We start from the raw sequence: 20549 nt of genomic DNA on the forward strand, positions 1-20549 counted from the left end.
GGTTCTTTCTCTTTTTCTTTTTTAGTAAATTACTTGGGTGTTGCACTAATTAAGTTAGACAAAGTTTTTAGCTAACAAACTTAGTTATAACCTAAAATTACAATTTTACTCAATATTTTTAATTAGATGTAAATTTGGATAAATTCACTGTTAGATTACATTTTCTTCTTATATTTTTCATGTTTATAAAATTTCTAAAAAATAAAAAAAATCAATAGGCATGTTATCAATCAATTCAAATATTTAAATTTCAAGTTTTTATAATTTAAAATTATACATAAAAAAAATTTATAGATCGAACAATAAATAAAATCCGACTAGCGGTTAAAAATATAAAAAAACATACAACAATTGGATAATCATGTTAAAATTTTAAGTGAAAGTTGTAACCTTACTACAATTAAATTTGTTATCAAACTTTGTCCAATTAAGTTCATCCAATGTGCCACGCTTAGAGAACATTAATAAAGCAAAGTCAAGAGTAATAAAGGCGTTCAAGAATAGTCAGTTGGGACCGGTAATTAAAAAAACCAGTTGGGGTAGTAAGGATAAAAGAAAAGGTTTAAAATCATTTTTTGAACAAAAACAAATACTATTATAAAAGAAAAAGTTGTTCTTTAAATTAGAACTGTATCCGGAAGCGTTATTTGAAGAGGTTAGAGAGCTTCACAACAACAAAAGTTCTGCAATTCTCCAAATTTGTAAGTTATTAATTTTCTTGCACACATCCATGTCTTCTACTACCCTCCTTGAAATAAAATATCCACAACAAAGTTTTTTTTGTTTTGCTCCTCTAATTTATTTTACTTCAATTTGAATTGCAATGGAACTACTTATTGGTTCAAGATTTATCAACATATGGAACGATTTATTCCTTTGAAACAGATGGTGGCCACTAGGGTCATTAGGATATTGAACCTGCCTGCATTCTTGTCCTAAGAGTAAGAGAGTAGCAACATTAATTTAGAGTCTATTTGCTGGACACACTTAAGTTGTTGACATTTTTAAAGTTCAAAAAACCAAAAAGGGGGGTTTGGAGATTGATCCTTATGTCTGATCTGGTTCCTATTGTCAAAAAACAAAAATGGGGTTTGAATTCGTAAAACACTGTATAAATGATGTCAAAGCTTCTTTCTATAAATGTTATTTTCTCCCAGTTATCATTTTCAGGGAAGCAAATGCTTTATTTAAATTTGTTGCTCCTCTCAGATCCTTTGTTGTTTGTTGTAATAATAAGAACTCCTTGCCTGATTGTGTGGAGGAAGGAAGAGAGGAATGGCCTTACTTTTACCAAAACACTAAAAGTCTTCGTAGGTCTCTTTTATTTAGTATTATTATTATTATTATTATTATTTTAATAAATTTGATAACTTTCGGTTTTGCTTTTGACTTGGTAGATGCCTAGAAGGAGAGGGCAAAGGGGATGAAATTGATTTCTTTTTAATATTTCTTTTCATAAATCAATAATTAGTGGAGAAAGGATTTAAATCCTTAATATTTTAACTGAAAATATTTATCAGGATCTAGTTTACCTCTAGTACTTGTTTTAACTGGATATCTCCTTTTATTTTAAATAACAATGGCAAGTGATAGTAGGTTTTAATCTTCACTTTTTATTTAATTAGTGGGTAATGTGACATTTTCTCATTAAAAGAAAATAAGATTCCAGTTAAAAAAGTACTGAAAAAAAGTCAAATCCTATTAAAATGTTAATAAGTTGAGCTACAATACTTTTGACAAAAAATTAAAAAATATATAAAGAATTTGTTGATTTAACCCATAATAGTTAGAGGATGTGACTGATCAGCCCTTTAATGAACCAATCACATGGAGAATATCATTTCAATTAAAAATAATTGAGTTTATCCCCTGTGTATATATTTACATTAAAAGAATCATTACATTTAAAAATAATTTTTGATCGTTGTTTAGCCAGGAAGATTCCTGGAAGAAAAGGACCACTTGCGCACCTACTTTGTTTAAAGGAAAATGAAAAGGGGTTCAAATGTTACTTGTTAGTGGGAAATAAATACTAAGAACAACCAGTTTAGTTAGTAAGGGAAAAAGAAAAGGTTGGAGAAGGTCGCGTTGTTTCAAACTGATTTTGAGCTTTATACCTACTGCAGCAATTGCTTCAATCTGTAAGTTTTCACCTTTCAGACACATCTTATCTCTTTTATTTCTCTTTTCTCAAAAAATTCGTGTTAAATCATATTCTTCTTCCCTAAATTATTTTACTTGCTACACACATCCTTCAAATTGTTTTTTTAACTTTTTTTTTTTTTTTTTTGGTGGTTCAAGAATTTACCAACATATTTCCATTGGCTTCAATGAGTACCAAAGGAGCCTCACCGTTGACATCATCATCTTCTTCTTCAAGAAGGTGGATATATGACGTTTTCCTTAATTTCAAAGGCATGGACACACACAATAATTTTACATATCATCTATATGCTGCTTTGCAACGCTCAGGTATTTTCACCTTTAGAGATAATGAAAGGCTTGAGAGTGGAAAATCTATTTCACCAGAGCTCTTGAAAGCAATAGAAGAATCGAGAATTTCTATTGTTATACTCTCAAAAAACTATGCATCTTCGACATGGTGCTTAGATGAACTTGCAAAGATTATTCAACGTATGAAAGTGATGGGAATGATAGTTTTACCTATATTTTATAATGTGGATCCATCTGATGTACACAAACAGATTGGAACTTTTGCACAAGCCTTTGCTGAGCATGAAGAACGTTTGAAGGACAACATGGAAAAGGTGCAAACTTGGAGGGCTACTTTGAGTGAAGTGGCCAATCTCTCTGGATGGCATTCACAAGATAGGTAATGGAATTTGAAAATTTTGGAATGTTTCAAATGACTTTTGCTATATATACCATGAATTACACATCAACAATACAATATTTTGACTATAATATATGTTGTGTTAAATCCACCCTCACAATACATGATAGGTAATTTATATTACTATAAAGTATAAACAAAGTAAGATTCGATGGTTTCATCCTTTACTTTACCAAAAAATACCTCATTATATAGTTTGAAATAAAATGATAGAATTTGAAATATAGAATATGATAAGGTTAAAATTGTTAAATAAGAAGATTCAGAATAAATCTCAAGTGTTGGAAAGTGGAAGAAAAAAATAAGAATGATAAAGAGGGTATTTTTTGTATGTTAAGTGAAAGTTCGTAAACTTTTTGTATGAAGTTCAGTGGAACGAGTCTTCTCAAACTTGATTTCTTCAATGTTACTCCTTGACTTGATATTAAGAAAACTATTTAAATACAACCCTCTCTAACACTTATTAAACTTAACACAGGAATTAGCCAACACAAATGTTTTTTTTTATTATTAAAATTAGCTAACACAAATGTAAAACTTAACAATTACAAATAAAGTAGCAATAGAATTAAAGACCGTTATTATAATTAGGTGAATAAAATTCTATTTAAAAAGAGCTTTAAAATTGAATTATGTAAAATTACAAACATAGTGGCGAGGGCCTTAATTTAGGCAAATAAAATTTCTTTTTAAAAAAGAAATTAGCCACTGAGATTTTTTTTTTTTAAAATTCTTTTTTTTTTGGAGAAACCAGACCAATAGCCTAGGCATTTTATTCAAAACCAAAATTAATGAACATCTCTAACCACAAAGGAGGCAATGTCTTCAGGTAAATCTTCTAACCAAACCTAAAGCCCTACACCAAAACTAGCTTTCTTAGCCAACGCATCAGCAACAGAGTTACATACACGGCTAGTATACGAAAATTCAACATATTGGAAACAAGTTGATTGGAACCAAATGTCATCAAGGATGTTCCCATAGCTGGCAAATTGACCCATACCATTCTTAAGCACCTCAATGACAGTAACAAAGTCCCCTTCAACCACCACATGAGTCAAGCCAATCTCCAAAGCACACTGGACTGCCGTTTGACATGCCAAAGCCTCCAACTCTGCCACAGAGTGCCTAAAAGGAACAGGCATGGTTAGTGCCCCAATCGGATCACCCCTGTTGTCACGAACAATCACACCCACACCTGCCAGGTTCGAAGCTCGAAAGACCGCAGCATCAAAATTGATCTTGTAGATGTTCGGGTTAGGAGGTCGCCATCGTTGTATCACCTAAGGACGTGGAGGACTCAGCTCAACCTCTCAGCCTTGAAGAAACTCCAGAAGAATGCTACCAGCCTCCCTGCAGATGCTATCCACAGGCCGGACAGCTCGATTGAAGTGAATGGCATTGTGCCTATTCCACACGCACCAACTAGCTATAGCAAAAATCTCAGCTTTTTAATCATCTTGGCTTAGCATAAACCTGGCCAACAACTCTCTGTAATTCACGGGCTGAATAGGGACAGATTGGTGGAACTATTCCCAGGACGACCAAACACCAGCTATTTCCTTGCATGTCCATATAGCATGAACGGTATCCTCAAAAAAACTCTCCACATAGGTCACAAATGTCAAAATCTATGACGTGCCGATGGTGCAGGTTCATCTTTGTTGGCAGCGCCTCATTACACGCCCTCCAAACAAAGTTTTTAATTTTGTTTGGCATCCGGAGTTGCCAAAGACTCTTCCAAAACTTCTTATGGTTTTCTGCACTTGAGCTACCTGCATTGGACATAGACTCACAAAATACAATTAGTTTGTTGGCACTGCTAGTTGTGAACAAACCAGAGGGAGTGTGTTTCCAAGCAATACGAACAGGGGGTCACCTTAAACTCAACGGTATGGCCAGAATTGAATCGGCCTCATGGGGAAGGAATAAGTTTCGCACCACCTCTCATTCCACCTGACTTGGTCTTGATCAATGAGAGAGCTAACTTTTGTCTCCGCTGCCACTTGGGACAGCGGGGAAATAACCAATCCATTTGTTTTATCTGGCAACCACCTATCCTCCTTAATCCTCACCCTCTCCCCTGTCCCCACCCTCCACACCATCCCCCTTCGAATGACATCCCTAGCACTCAAAATGCTCTTCCATGCATAGGATCCCACAATAGAGTCTCTTGCTTCAAGAATGGAACAATCCGGAAAAAATCTTGCCTTGAACACACGATGGCAAAGTGATTCTGGATTATTAATCATCCGCCAAACCTGTTTAGCCATCAAAGCATCATTAAATTTCTCAATTTCCTTGAACCCCATACCACCAACCTCCTTAGCCTCACAAAGTCTATCCCATTTAACCCAGTGAATCTTCCTGTTCCCTCTGCTGTGCCCCTACCAAAATTTACGAATCATGATTTCCAACTCCTTGATCAATCCTTTTGGGAGCTTAAAACAGCCCATTGTGTACGTGGGAATTGCTTGAATGACTAATTTGATGAGCACTTCCCTACCAGCTTGAGACAAAAGTCTTTCCTTCCACCCTTGGAGTTTCTTCCACACCCTTTCCTTAATATAAATAAAGCTTTGTTTCTTAGCCCTACCACAAGAGCTGGCAAACCCAAGTATTGTTCATACCGGCGAATGGCGAGGACACCCAAAATAGCTTCGATTCGATCCATCATATCTGGAGTGGTATTGGAACTAAAGAAAATATTAGTTTTGTCTCGATTAATTTTCTACCCTGACCCTCTCTCATAAATAGCCAAAATATCCAGTATCTTCTGACATTCCTCCACTTTTGCACGACAGAACAAGATACTATCATCAGCAAAAAATAAATGAGAGACCCTAGGTCCATTCTGACAAATAGCTACACCCTGGATATGCCCTTCCATCTCTGCTGAATGAAGTAGGCTTTGGAGGCCTATTGTACACATGAGAAAAAGATAGGGCGATAAAAGATCACCCTGGCGTAGACCTCGTTCCGGTTTAATAAATCCCACAGGCTGACCATTAAGGAGCACGGAGTAAGAAACAGATGATATGCATGACATAATAAGGTTCACCAGTCTATCTCCCAGGCCTAAATGCCGCATGATTCTCTCCAAAAATTCTCATTCTACCCTATCATAAGCTTTACTCATATCAAGCTTAAGGGCCATCTGACCCACCTTACCTTGGGTTTTCCTTTTAAGATAATAAAGAGTTTCAAAGGCCACAAGCACATTATCAGTTATAAGTCGTCTAGACAAAAAAACACTCTAAGATTCAGGGATAGTTGTAGCTAAGTTTTTTTTCAAACGGTTAACCACAACCTTTGAGATCAATTTATAAACAACGTTGCACAAGCTAATTGGCCGAAAATCAGAAACTTTCTTAGGATGCTTTATCTTATGAATTAAAGCAATGAAAGTAGAGTTAAGGGATTCTAGAACCACATCTGTGTTAAGGGCTTTAAGCACCACTGCAGTGACATCCTCCCCAACAATATGCTAGAAGGACTTATAAAATACAGGTGACATCCCATCAGGTCCAGGAGCTGTCAAAGGAGTCATTTGTTTGAGTGCCACCCCAACCTCATTTGCATGAAAATCACGCCCCAACAACTCAACTGCTTCCTCAGTAATAGCTGGATGAATGCCTTGCAGAATATTGTCAAAATCCGAAGGGTTTGAGGAAGAAAAGATGGTCCTATGGTTCAGTACATAAGAGCTTAAATTATTTTAAAAGTTAAAAGAATTTCAAGTTACTCTTTTCTTTTTCTTTTTTTGATAAAGAATTTTTAAGTTACTTTAATCATCTATCATAATTTTTAAGTTATGTAGTAAACTTAGTCTTGAATAATCAATTATCACAATGTAACTTAAATTAATTCTCATTTTATTTCTATTACCTATTTTATTATTCAATTTAATGATAAAAGTGAAATATTTCTGAGAGATGAGATTTGAATTTTAATTTGAACTATAAACATCTCTATTGAAAATATCAAGAGGTGCTAATTGAACTACAAAGCACTTTAACCTATAAGTGAAATATTTTCTTTGATAACATTTATAACTTTTAATGAACTTCTACTAGTGCGCACGATAGAGTACATATAAAATAGAACATATTTTATGCATCAATAGTTTGAGATGCACTTGGACTTTGTGGAGCCCTGGAAAGATTAACCACGAAAAGATCAACCAAAATACTTGCTTCATGTACAATTTTTTATTGCGTGATTAATTTGAAATTAACGTACAGTAGCTCAAGCAAATACAAATTCTTGTGGCCGCTCTAGAAAAACTAAGGAAAGCAATACTAGACACAAATGTTAACATAATTTGACAAACTCTATGCTTACATTCAAGGGCAACACTAAAAAATTAAAAAAAAAAAAAAATGAAAGGCTACATCCACAATTAACAACAATCTACATCCACAATAATAATTTCCCAATAAATTCTAGGTAACAAGTTGTGACTAGTTACCTTATTTTAGTGGTAGGTGCAAATTAGAACCGGTAATAATTTCTTACTTAGAATTTGTTATAAAAATATTATAAATATAGCATTGCTCACAAAAAATATCACTAATAATTATGAGAAAAAAATAACTGTACTCCCAACTGTCATATATAAAGATAAAGTAATACAAGTTATCATTTCAGCCAAAGGTGTTCTTACAATAACCCACTAGACAAATTAGACAAAAATTTGTCATTTGACTCTCAAATTCACCAAAAATTATACGTTCAAACACTTCGCAGTGCAGTTTATATATAATAAACTTTTATTCTTTCCCAATAAAATTCAAATAATTAATCATGTTAAACTAGGAACCTTTAAACTATTCGTGGGTTGGACTTTTCATTATTTTATAAGACATTTATTATTTCCATATGGACAATATTTAACTCAATTAAATGCAAGGGAAGACAAAGTGACCTTTGTTTTTATATATTTACTTTTATATAGTTTTAACATATGGCATCTACTTCTAATTTTTGTTTTTGTTTTTTTTTTTTTTAAATTTTATTTGTTATTTTATTTATCATCAAATTAAAACATCAATAGATTTTTGGGGTATCTTCTAAAAAGAAATTGATTTTTGGGGTAGATGGAGATCAAACTCTAAATCTCTTATTCAATAATAAAAGATTTTACTAATAAAGCTAAGTGGAACTCCAAGTAACTTTTGTTTTAAGATAACATATTGTGCTATAAAAGCAAATCTTGCATGCAAACTATCGTTATTTTTTTTTTGTTAACTGAAGGGCAAAAAAATCCTGGTGTTGCTACTTGCTACTTGCTTATACTATCTTGGTCGAAATCTTATCAGATTCAAAACCCACCCAATCATGGAAACATAGGTAGCATGAAGATAGATTTATTTTATTTTAATCCAACTAATATTCAAATTTTAATATAGAGTAAATATTGTATATGTCTCAAATTAAACCTAGGTTTCTTAAGGAATGAAACTAAACTAAATGATACGTTCAAATTTTATATTATACGTTGTATATATATTTATTTGTTGGGATTTCATGGAAGGTTCAAACTCACTACTTATTATTTTCTCTTCATTGCAGGCCTGAGGCAGAAGTTATTGAAGACGTTGTAAAAGTGATACTAAATAAACTAAGTTATACACTTTTCATAGATACCAAAGAACAAGTAGGAATGACTTCCAGAGTTGAGAAAATAATGTCACATTTAGCTATAGAGTCAAATGGTGTTCGCCTTATAGGAATTAAGGGGATAGGAGGAATGGGTAAAACAGCTCTAGCAAGAATTGTTTACAAAATGATTTCCAATCAATTTGAAGAATGTAGTTTTATTTCTAATGTTAGGGAAGTTTATGAAAAATATGGCATACTTCAGTTAAAACAAACACTTTTGAATGATCTTTTGATTCTTAGAGACATAAAAGTAAAAGATGTTAATGATGGAGTTTTCATGATCAAGAATAGGTTACGTCACGAAAAGATTCTTCTTGTTCTTGATGATGAAAATGAATTAGACCAGTTGAATAAATTAGTTGCAAAGCATGATTGGTTAGGACGAGGTAGTAAAGTTATCATAACAACAAGAGATGTGCATTTGCTACTATTATATAAAGTAGATTGATAGTTTTTAGACCCCTTAAAAACACAATTGGATTATCCTAGGTAATTAGCCAAGTTGTTACTTAGTCCAAATTAACAAATCTAAGTTATCACAATCAAAACAATCATATCATGCAAAGCAGGGGAAAGATAAATAAGACAAAGATATGATCACCCAGGAAATCAAACCGGTAAAAACCTAGGGAGGATTTAACCTAGCTATCCTCAAGGTAAACCTGAATCCACTATAAAAGAATCGAAATTGTTCAACAGGACTTAGACCACTAACATCCTATTGCTACCCACCAGTAGAAACTTACTGACATGACCACGTGCAAGCTTCGAAACCACGGACTCCTTCTTTCTTGGATTCTCCAGAAGTACAAGCACACCCGTCTGTGTTTCTTTAAGTTCTTATGGCAGCAACTGAATGATCATCAAGCTCTTGAAGAAATCTCCTTCTTGATAATCCTAAGCTTGTGTAAAGGAAAGCTCCTCACATATCTCGCAAGAGATTTACACAAACAGCAATATGAGCAACGCAAAAATATGACTAGGGTTTGCCTTTTATACCTAGGGCAAATTAGAAAACCCTAAACGTTTTAAAATAAAACTAAGGCTGAGTTGGAATTCTACAGAAAATGCATCTAACCCGATTTTCGATTGATCGAGCCTAAGCTTCGATCAATCGAACCAGGCCGAGAAGCATAAATAATTCTTGCATCAGCTTATTCCAACTTTACATTAAAGAATCAACTTTGAGCAAGTCTAACACAACTAAACATATTGTTTTAATCATGGTTTGCCAACAATACACATTACAGTTCGAAATACATAAAATCGAAGTCTTTAGAACCTAACATAGATGATATATATAAGGCTGAAGGATTGAGTAATGAGGAAGCTCTTTATCTTTTTAATTCGAAAGCTTTTGATGAAGAGCATCCACCTGAAGATTATCTAGAGCTGTGCCAAGCATTTATTAATTATGCTAATGGTCTTCCTTTAGCCATTGAGGTTTTGTGTTCCTTTCTGTATAATAGAAGTACGTATGAATGGAAAAGTGAATTAAATAGGCTTAAAGAATTTCCTAAAAGAAAAATTCTCGATGCACTTCAAATAAGTTTTGATAGACTACAACAAACAGAGAAGGAAATTTTCTTGCATATTGCATGTTTCTTGAATTATAGAAATAAAGAAACTATTATAACAATATTAGATTGTCTTCAACTTTACCTTGAAATTGGATTAAGGGTTTTTATTGATAAATCTCTCATTAAGTATCAGGACAATCAATTGTGGATGCATGATTTACTCCAAGAAACGGGTTGAGATATAGTCCATAAATACTGCCTGAAAGACCAACCTGAAAAGCATAGTAGATTGTGGTTGTATAAAGATATTGATAGTGTGTGTTGAGGTCTAAAAGGATCACAGTGAGAGAAGCCCAAAAGAGTGAGCCAAGCCCAAAAGAAAACAAGCCAAGTCCAAAGAAGCAGGTGCAAGGGGACCACCAAAGAAGAAAAAAAAAGCAGGCCCAGGAGGCTTGAAGCCCAAAAGAAGAAACATCAAGAAGGAAAAGAAACCCACGGTAAGAGATTAAATAGGCAGGATCCTCAGCAACCATCAAGAGATGCGGATCCTTCCAGGCGCACAATCAAAAGAAGATTAAGACAGCTCGAAAGGAAAGGACAAGAAAGGAAAATAAGAAACAGAGCAAAAGCCACAAGCGCCAAAAGACCCAGCAAAAAAGAAGAAGAAATAACCAGCAACCTCTCATGGCACAAGCAGGAAGCGTCTCAGGGAACCAGAACAGAGAAATATGAAAATAAGAATGGCAACAGGCAACTTTCAAGTCGGCAGAATAAGATTCTGCCTAGATGGGAAAAAAAGGCAAAAAGGGAACTACCAAACGGTTTGGTGAGACTGAGAAGGGCATACCTCAGCACATCCCGAAGAAGGTAATCAGCCAGGGACTTTCAAAGGAATCAAAGCTGAAAGAAGGAAAGAATGAGAAAAATAGGAAATAGAACCTGCCAAGTGATAGGCACGGAACAGGCTCTGTAAACCATAAGACGAAATAGGGGAACCAATGGTTCCCCTGGAATGCCAGAACTCCATTATAAAAGGAGGGGTAGGTTACGAAGACAAAGGGGGAGAGATTTTTAGAGAAAAAAAGAACTATCAGTGAAGTTTTCGTAAAAAGAAAAGAAAAACCAAGGGAAAAGTTAATATTGCTTCTCGGTATCCTGTAAACGCTACTATTGCAAATACTTGGATTCAAAGAAAATCAAACTTTGCAAGTTTTGAAGGCTGAAATAGTCATTCAAGACTGTAATTTTTGAGCTTGATTGAACCTTGTATCACGTCTTAGTGAGCATTCTGTAACTATAACAAAGAACATGTTAATGAAATATGTCTCAATGATTCAAGGATCCTTATAACATTATTTTGTGCCCTTTTGTTGATCTTGTTTTTTTCCAAATTTACCTTGTTGTTTTGATATGTCTTTCAATACGAATATCCTTACTTGTCATTTTACTTGTATTGTAGGAAGCATCTCCTATGCATCACTTGACTCTTAAACAGCCTGTTAGCTGCGGTGAGTCAAGGCCCAGTCCACCAAATCACTTATTAGGCCCGGGATCCTTGGGCCTAAGTGTCACAAAAAAAGGCACTTTCACAGTATGTTAACAAAAAATACAGTAAGAGGTTATTGTTACCTTATTAATTATATTATTCAACAAAGTTTAACATAAAGTACATTTGGTAAATATACATTTTGCAATTCACTAATCCCTTTTGTTCTCGATAATTAGGGAACAGAAGCAATTCAAGGCATAGTCTTAACTTTACCCAAGCTGAAACAAGCACATTGGGATCCTAGTTCCTTTTCAAAGATGCATCGTCTAAAATTCCTCATAATTGAAAATTGTCACCTCATGTATGATCCCAAACATCTTCCTAATGACTTAAGATTTCTTGATTGTGGTGGGTACACTTCAAAATCTTTGCCAGCAAGTTTCCAACCAAATGAGTTAATTGAACTTCACATGTGCTACAACAACATTGAAAGACTTTGGAAAGGGACAAAGGTAATAGTTACCCTTCGACAACTTTTCTTTAAATAGTTTCATTAAACTATTAAGGTTTTTAGAAGCTAAAAATTGGTTTTTGTGTTTTTGGCTTTTTACAGTCTTGTGAGATGTTGAAATTCATTGAATTGAAGGGGTCTCTAACATTGTTTGAAACCCCTGACTTCATCGAAATCTCAAGTCTTGAGAAATTGGTCCTTGAAGATTGTACAAATTTACGTGAGATACATCCATCAATTGGAGTTCACAAAAAGCTTACTCTTCTTAATCTAAAAGGATGCAAAAATCTCAAAAGTCTTCCAAGAAAATTTGAGATAGAGTCTCTGGAGATCCTTATTCTTTCTAATTGCTTAAAAATAAAAACAATTGCAAAATTTGGGGAGAATATGGGACGTGTGACAAAGCTTTACTTGGATGGCACAGCTATTACAAAACTACCCACATCAGTTGGGAATTTGAGTGGCCTTGATTCATTGAATGTATGGGATTGCAAAAATCTTATGTCTCTTCCAAGCACATTTTTTAATATGATGTGGCTTAAAGATCTCAATCTTTCCGGCTACTCAAAACTAGAAGAGAACTTGGGGAGAGGAGAAAGTGTTAAAGTGAATGGATAGATGGCTTCTTCTAATGCTATTTTCAAAACTTAAAAAAAAAAAGCTTTTGGTGGATTTCAGCTTCTCCCTTTTAATCCAATGTCAAGAAGTTCTGAATCCAAGGGCTTGCTATCATCTTCTCTATTTGGTTTGTCTTCTTTGACCAATATGAATTTAAGTTATTGCAATCTCAAGGAAATCCCCAATGATGTTGGTTGCTTATTCTCTTTAAAACGTTTAGATCTAAGTGGAAATAATTTTCGTGGCCTACCGGATAGCATCGCTCAACTATCTATTCTAAAATGGTTAATCGTGGATAATTGCACAAGTCTTCAATCCTTTCCAAAGCTTCCTTAAATATAGATCGTATTTTGGGATTTGGTTGCTCCTCATTGGAAACGTTACCGGATCAATTGAAACCAAATTCTTCATTAGAGCCAATTCTCACACTCAGGTCTCTCTCTCTTTGTCTCGTGGTTCTAAGCATATTGCTTTGTATGTTTCAGGGACTCTGTCTTACGTATGAAGATGATATATATACAATGCTTTTTCCTGGAAGTGAAATTCTGGAGTGGTTTAGCCATCAATGTATGGGGCATGAAGTGAATATAATGGAACCATTTTCTCATTTGTGTAATGATGGGATTGGGATTGCTTTTTGCATTGTATTTTGTACTCTTCCAAGTCACCCAATTCAATATTATTCTCCAATTTCATGCGAGTTGAAAATCAATGGAAAATATTTTAATTATGTTTCTGGTGAATTGGTTGCTTTATCAAATCATATTATGCTACTTTATTTTCTTCCTCAATTATGGGAATGTGATGCAAATGGATTCTGTGAGATTGGAATTAAAATTGAAGACACACCTACAAGCTTGGTGAAGAAATGCGGGTTGCGTGTGGTATACAAGAAAGACATTGAAGATCTCAACAGTGCTATGGCTCATTGTAGCAACAATGGCATCATTCCTTATAAGGGCTTCGATGTTCCCCATCATAATTTCAACAATTCAGCAGTGGTAGTGGAAGTTAACAAAAATGATTGTGAGGAGTCAAGTCAGTACAAGGAATGTGGTGAAACGCTAAGCAATTGGCAGGAATTACATGTAAGTCACTGTCATTGTCTTTCTTCTTAATTCAAGTTTTGTTGGTTGCTGCATTATCTTTGTCTCTTCAGTGTACATTTATAAATGGATTGCCCGCCATATGTTTGATTACAGTTGTTAATGAGACTCCTAGCAGTTTGACTAGAATGAACAAAGAATGGCAAGAAATAGCTTTTTGTTGGTATTTTAAATGCAGAATAATTCGTTTGACAAACATACTAGTTTATTGTTCTATATCATGTTGTTTTCTTCCAAACAATAAATACTGAATAATAGATAGTATTGAATAGTAATACTTCTAAATGGCCTTAGAAAAACATCTTACACTTGATCATCCCCTGTGATGCTTCTGTAAAGGCATGGGTAAGACCTGAATATTATTTGAATCTCATTTAAAAGTGACAAATCTTTTTCCTCTACTTTTTTTTGGTTACATTTCATATTGAATTGATGATCCACCTTTATAAACACCCAAGCATATGCATATGGTTCCAATTTTATTGGATTTCCCAAAAGGGATGTTTGATGAAATTGCTCGGCTTCTCTGAAAGTTGTGGCAGCTGTCCTAGTTAAATTTACTTTTGAAGAAAATTCTAAATTCTTTTGAAAACTCTATAGCCAAAATGATGCTGAGAGAATTTTACTAATTCCTGTTTGTGTTGCTCACAAGCTTATAACGCCTCATTCCAAATCTAGGTCTTATTTTGTCGAAAAAGGAAAATGGCTGATGCATACCAATAATTGTAGAAACCAAGCTAGTAGGTCTTTTATTGATCTTACTGGCACAACCTTCACTGAGGACCTTGGGCATTGCACCCAATTACGTAGGTTACATTTACCTTTTAAAATGATTATAGTTTTATGATTTTCTTTCTTTTTTTTCTTCTTTTTTTTGAGTATTCTTCTTGTGAGGGTTGAATTGAGAAGACAAATGAGGACTTATTTCCTTTGTGTCCAAGATACTGAAAGCTGAGACTATATTTTCCCCCCTTGTCATATAGAGAAATCTGGCTTGTTTGATCTGTGCATTAGAACGGATTTCATACAGCCTTACTTAATTGGCTTATAGGAACAATGCAACAGTGAATAAAGAACGTTTATCTGCCACTAATGTGGTCAAAGTATTGTAAAAGTTTGATTTCAATGTGCAGGTAACTAACAATTCAAAAACATAGAAAAGCCTAGACAGCAGCAGGATAAGCCAGTCCACACCGTTGGATGAGAGCTGTAAGGGTAAGAGAAGGAAAGGGGATTCGATTTCGTTTCTTGTAAAAATTGAGGTCCTTGTCCGTGGCTGGTTGTTTCAGCTGGGCTGTTAAAGATTCTATAATAGCTACTTTATTGGCCTTTTCATGAAGGATTTTTGAAGATTCTAGCTTTGGGATTTCTCTCTGTCATTCAGCAATTTACAAATGTTTGGGATTGACAAATGGACGGACGTTTTGGCAGAGCCTTGATCTCTAACAACTATTGCCGCTAAGTCTTTATGAACATTAGCTTGGATAACAGACATAAAACTCCTAATATTTTAATCTTTCTTGTGTTGTTTTGGTTCCTTTGTTTCAATGTACCAAAAAAAACGGCAAGAAAAGGTTTTTATTGGTGGTTTAAAGGCAGTAGAAATCATGTGTTGGAAAGCAAGTAAATGCCAAAGGTATTGTTAATGTATTGTTCAATCCCATGTTTCCATTCAAAATTATGCTTATGGGCCGTCCTCAGTTTAGAAGTCCATAAGCACAGGCTGATTGGTAAGAAAAGGCATGACAAATCAAAATGAATAAACTAGAATTCTAATTCTTCCTTGTTGTGCCTTACGTATAATTTGGTTTTCTTTAATTTAAAGTATGAAAATGGGTTTCATTTGTTTGGAACTATTAAAAGGCTTTCTTGTTTCTTCTTGTCATATAGAAATCTGGTTTAATTAGATCTATCCGTTAGAACTGATTTCTTTCAGCCTTACTCGATTCAGGCATGGATCAAGAGCTAGCTGAAGGGTATCAGTGGCGATTTAGAAAACTTAAAAGTACTTCTAAGTATAGTGTCTCTATTTTTTGGTTTATTTGGACTTATAGTAGGAACATGGCAACTTTGAAGGGAGATCCTTTCCCTGCCACTAATGTGGTCATCAATGGTAAAACTTTGATTTTCTATGTGCAGGGTAACTAACAGTTCAGAATAAAGGAAAGCCTCCATAGCGGAAAAATAAGTCCAAACCTGTATAGTATTCTTAGAAGTAACAAGAGATGGTAGAGCTGATGAAGGACATTCAGCAATTTACAAATGTTTGAGTTCGGTTGCACTTAGTGGACTCCTAATCTCGTACTCTTTTATTCCAGTGCTTTTTTTTTTTTTTTTTTTTTTTCTCCTTCCTTTCTATCAATCTACCAGAAAAAATAAAATAAAAATTCATATGAATTGAGTGCTTTTGATGGAGAGAGAATCCGACCAAAAAATGTTTATTCGTTAACTATGTAAAACAGTACGTTTTTGTTAACGTCAGAAAACAAATGATTTTTTTTTCCCAATAGTGTCTTTCACATAAATTATATTACACAACAAAAATTAGTTGTCGTGTTCAAATTGGTATAATTTTTTTTTTTTTTTAAATCAAGCTGTTTGGAGAGAGCTAGACCCATGTAGCAACTAGCAGTTTGCCCCATGTATCTTTTAGAACTTTGCTCCTAGCTGTCATTTTAGTCTCTTTAAGATTGTCTTCCTCGCTTTTTTTTTCTTTTTCTTTTTCTTTTTCTTTTTAAATTACTATGTAGTTGAATAATTTTCGGTCGTTGTTTACACACTTGCACCTCTACTTTGTTTAAATAATTGAGCTGTTGACTTTATTGGAAACACTATGGTAATATGAACAACTGAATACTAGGCTCTAACATGATCGTGATTATAGGGAACAATGAAATGAAATGATCCACGAAAATCATGTAGAAATACTAGATTATCTTTTGTTTACCATTAAGGGTTCTTATTGATGAATCACTCATAGAGGTTAGTGACAATAGTTTTTAGATGCATAATTTACTACAAGAAATCGGCAAAAACATAGTTTATCAATTGTGTGCTGAAGAGTGTGGAAAGCATAAAAGATCGTTCTTATTTGAGGACATTAACAATATTCTTACAAAAAAACTTGTAAAATGCTATTTTGAAAACTTGAGCACATACCATTTTATATTATTCAATAGAGAATGGTTTTAGTAATCTTACATTTTGCAACCCACTAATCTTTTATGTTCAAGATTATGAACAAAAGCAATTCAAAGCACAGGCTTAAATTTGCTTGAACCAAAACTTATGAGTGGAACTACTACAAGACCGATGCCTTCTTCCAATGCCCTCTTCAAAACTCTTAAAAAACTATCTTTCGGTGGATTCAAGCTGAGAATTCCCAATTCCATGGGCTTGTTATCAACTTCTCTATCAAATTTGTGTTCTTTGACCAAATTGGATCTAAGTTATTGCAATCTCAATGCAAACCCCGATCATATTGTTTACTAATTCTCTTTGGAGCTACATCTTCCAAACATGCTTGTTGCTACCTTTCCCAACTCATTAGTCATTATGTGGAAATTACAAGATGGGATTTATATACGTATGCCCTTTGGGTATACATTAGTAAACCATTTTAGGAAATTTTTTATGGTAAAATGAAAAGAGTAACTGATTTTTTCAAATTTTCATAAAAAAAGTTTCCTAAAATAAATGATTAATGTATATGCCCTTAGGGCATTCATTAACCAAACCCTTATGAGATTATCCATATGTATCATTAAAAGTTTTAAACAAGTCATATAAATCATTAAAAAAGTCATATGACTAAAACTATATATATGTGGTCTCTACTCTTTACAATTCTCACTCAATAGGCAAACATAATGTTATGAGTCAAGCTTTTGTCCATTTATAATTGTATTGCTTCAAATTGTGTAGCTAATCAATTATCTTTGTTTTTTAAGACCCATAAAGGAGTCTTGTTTTGGTTGGAGGATATCCCTTCGCATAAATGTATTAGTTGTAATTTGTAAACTCATGATATTATCTTAATAAAATTTCTAACTTTTCACTCAAAAAAAAAAAAAAAAATCTAATGACTAAAATTATTTAGTCTCACTTACCTCTCCAAGTCTTCAACAAATATTATCCCTAACCATTAAAATTATTTAGTCTTACTTACCTCTCCAAGTCTTCAACAAATATTATCCCTAACCATCCCAAATGAAAACAAAACCAAACACCTCCTAAACTATTGCCATTTGAGAAAGGGTATCACATCCTCCCAATCACATGCCATTTCGGCACCTAAAATTTCCCCCTTATTCAAAATTTCCAAACACTCTCGTCCATTCTCTCACTCACTCCCTTTAGGGCTTTTTTCATTTACATATCTGAAACAGAATGAAGTGACAAATTTCCAAAACTACCACAACAATGGCACCATGGAGTTTGGAGATCCGATTTCTGCATTCCAAATCCAACATCCCAACCAACCAAAGGTTTTTCTCCTAATTCATTTTTTTTTTCTATTTGTTTCAACAAATTACCTTTCATTTATATTCCTTTTGGTTCAAACTTGTTCCAAAAAGAAAACAATAATAATAATACTTATAATAATGGCAAATTAGTTAACAGGTTCTAACTTTCAAATGGCACCGTGCCTCTTTTTTTTTTTTAGGAAAAACTTTTGGCATGTTTAGGTTATGTTTGGTAACAATTTTTGTTTTCTATTTTCAAAAACTTGTTTATGGGAATATAAAGAAAAAACAATTTTTTTTGTATTTTTGAAATCAAAAACATGTTTGGTTAGTTGAAATTAAAAAAATAGTTTCTTAAAGAAAAAATAGAAAATATTAAAATATGTTGTTACTAGGATTTGAACTCTAATGCAAACTCATTAAATGAGACAGATTCATTTAATTAAATGCGTGTTTTTATTGACTTTTGAAAATTAGAAACTGAAAACAGCATTTTGCATGTTTTCAGTTTCTTTCACAAATTGAATTTTAAAAACAGTTTTTGTTCTTTGTCCATTTTGACCATTCTACCTATATTTTATCAAGCGGACCTGTCTGATGTACGAAATCAGAAGGGAACTTTTGCACATGCTTTTGCTAAGCATGAAAAACATTTGAAGGGGAACACAGAGAAAGTGCAAACTTGGCGAGCCGCTTTGAGTAAAGTGGCCAATCTCTCCAGGTGGCATTCATAAGATAGGTAAAGTATTTATGATATGATTCCACATTTGATTCTAAAATTAAGAAATAAAACTCTTTAAGAATAAATAATTTATGACACATGGTGCAAAATTGGAACTCTAATTTGAAATTTTAATTTGAGTTTCTCTCAGTTTCACCTATTATTATATATATAGATGGATAATTTATATTACTTTAAACAGTGTAAGATTTGATGATTTTTTTTTTTTTTTTGAGGAAATAAGATTTGATGATTTGATCCTTTAATTTATCAAGAGATATATCATTAAATAGTTTTAAATAAAATGAAAGAATTTAAAGTATAGAATATGATAAGATTAAATTGTTAAATAAGAAGATTCATAATAAATCTCAATCTTCGGAAAGTGGGAGAAAAAAAATAAGAATGATAATGTTTTTTTTTTTTTTTTTTTTTTTTTTTATAGAATAATACCAAACATTTACTAAACAATATGATTTTAGAACCAATAGCATAAACAATGGTTTAACATGATGATCGTGATCAAATTCCATAGGCCAAAATGGTCAAATGCCCTTTTTGCGCAAATTATGTAGCCTTCTGCCCCCTTTCCCAAACTAATTATTGAAATGCCCCTCTTTTGTAACTCGATTTTCTAAAAATCGAGTTTCAACTTAAAACTCGATTTTTGGACAGTCAAGTTATAACAAACTAAAAATTGAAAAAGAAAAATTGCTGGCAATTTTTTAAAACCCTATAGTGGCGTTTTAAAACATGCAAGTTTTTTTCTTAAGTTTGATTGCTCCATAGGAAGCCCAATAGTGGCGTTTTTAAGCCCTATAGTGGCATTTTAACATGCAAGTTTTTTTCTTAAATCTGATTGCTCCATAGGGAGCCCTATAGTGGTGTTTTAAATACATATAGTGGCGTTTTTTATGGAACTCGAGTTCCATGAAATTTTTTTTTTTTTTTAAGTTTTACCTATAGCTGCGTTTCATGGAGGCCTATAGCAGCGTTTTTTTTATGGAACTCGAGTTCCATGCAAATTTTTTTTTTTTTTTTTTTTTTTAAGTTTGATCGCCCCATACTTGATTTTCTACAAATTGAGTTTTACATTGAAACTCGATTTTGAGAAAATTGAATTACAAAAGAGTTGCATTTTCCTAATTAGTCTGGGAAAGGGGGCAGAAGGTTATATAATTTGCGCAAAAAAGGCATTGGCCAGATTCCCCAAATTTCATATAAGTTTAGAGTAAAAAAAAATTGATCTATTGTAAAGCCAGTCGCGGAGGGTGGGAGTGTATATTTTTAGACATGTCAAAACTTGCATTTTTTACTTTTTTTTTTTTTTTTTGCAATGATGTAAAAAGTAAAAATACTTATTTGATGTAAATATTTTTATTAATGTATGAAAATATCATATGTTAAATCAAAATTACAAACATTTCATGTATAAGCAATAAATAAATAAATAAATGTGTGTGTGTGTGTTATTCTTTGGATTTATTATATAAATATAAATATATATATATATATATAGCTTAGCCAACCAGAGAGAATTTTCTGACTTTTCCACTGCATACAACCGCTACAAATATCACCAAAATCTAAAAGCAATGAA

At 33.2% G+C, this 20549-nt stretch overlaps 1 protein-coding gene and 1 long non-coding RNA gene across 2 annotated transcripts; both read left to right on the top strand.

The window, feature by feature from the left end:
- The first annotated feature begins 629 nt into the window (after positions 1-629).
- LOC115962077 lies at positions 630-2364 on the top strand. The gene is made up of 3 exons (XR_004085347.1): positions 630-701; positions 1933-2141; positions 2302-2364. It is a non-coding gene; the product is annotated as an uncharacterized LOC115962077 (long non-coding RNA).
- Positions 2365-2395: 31 nt separating this feature from the next.
- On the top strand, positions 2396-15018 carry LOC115961803 (TMV resistance protein N-like). The gene is made up of 7 exons (XM_031080719.1): positions 2396-2833; positions 8429-8893; positions 9769-9961; positions 11764-12039; positions 12141-12644; positions 13142-13744; positions 14896-15018. The coding sequence occupies exons 1-7, from the start codon at positions 2418-2420 to the stop codon at positions 14917-14919; spliced, it is 2481 nt and encodes an 826-aa protein (XP_030936579.1). The 5' UTR covers positions 2396-2417; the 3' UTR covers positions 14920-15018.
- The last annotated feature ends 5531 nt before the right edge of the window (positions 15019-20549 follow it).

The sequence above is a fragment of the Quercus lobata genome, chromosome 9 (assembly GCF_001633185.2).
Source record: "Quercus lobata isolate SW786 chromosome 9, ValleyOak3.0 Primary Assembly, whole genome shotgun sequence".
Lineage (NCBI taxonomy): Eukaryota > Viridiplantae > Streptophyta > Magnoliopsida > Fagales > Fagaceae > Quercus > Quercus lobata.

Excerpts from the sequence above, each read along its gene's own strand:
- LOC115961803 (XM_031080719.1), top strand. The coding sequence starts at position 2,418 with ATGGACACACACAATAATTTTACATATCATCTATATGCTGCTTTGCAA. Across the intron at positions 8,894-9,768 it reads TTAGTTGCAAAGCATGATTG|TTCGAAATACATAAAATCGA; the intron begins GTTAGGACGAGG and ends TACACATTACAG. Across the intron at positions 9,962-11,763 it reads GTCTTCCTTTAGCCATTGAG|GGAACAGAAGCAATTCAAGG; the intron begins GTTTTGTGTTCC and ends CTCGATAATTAG.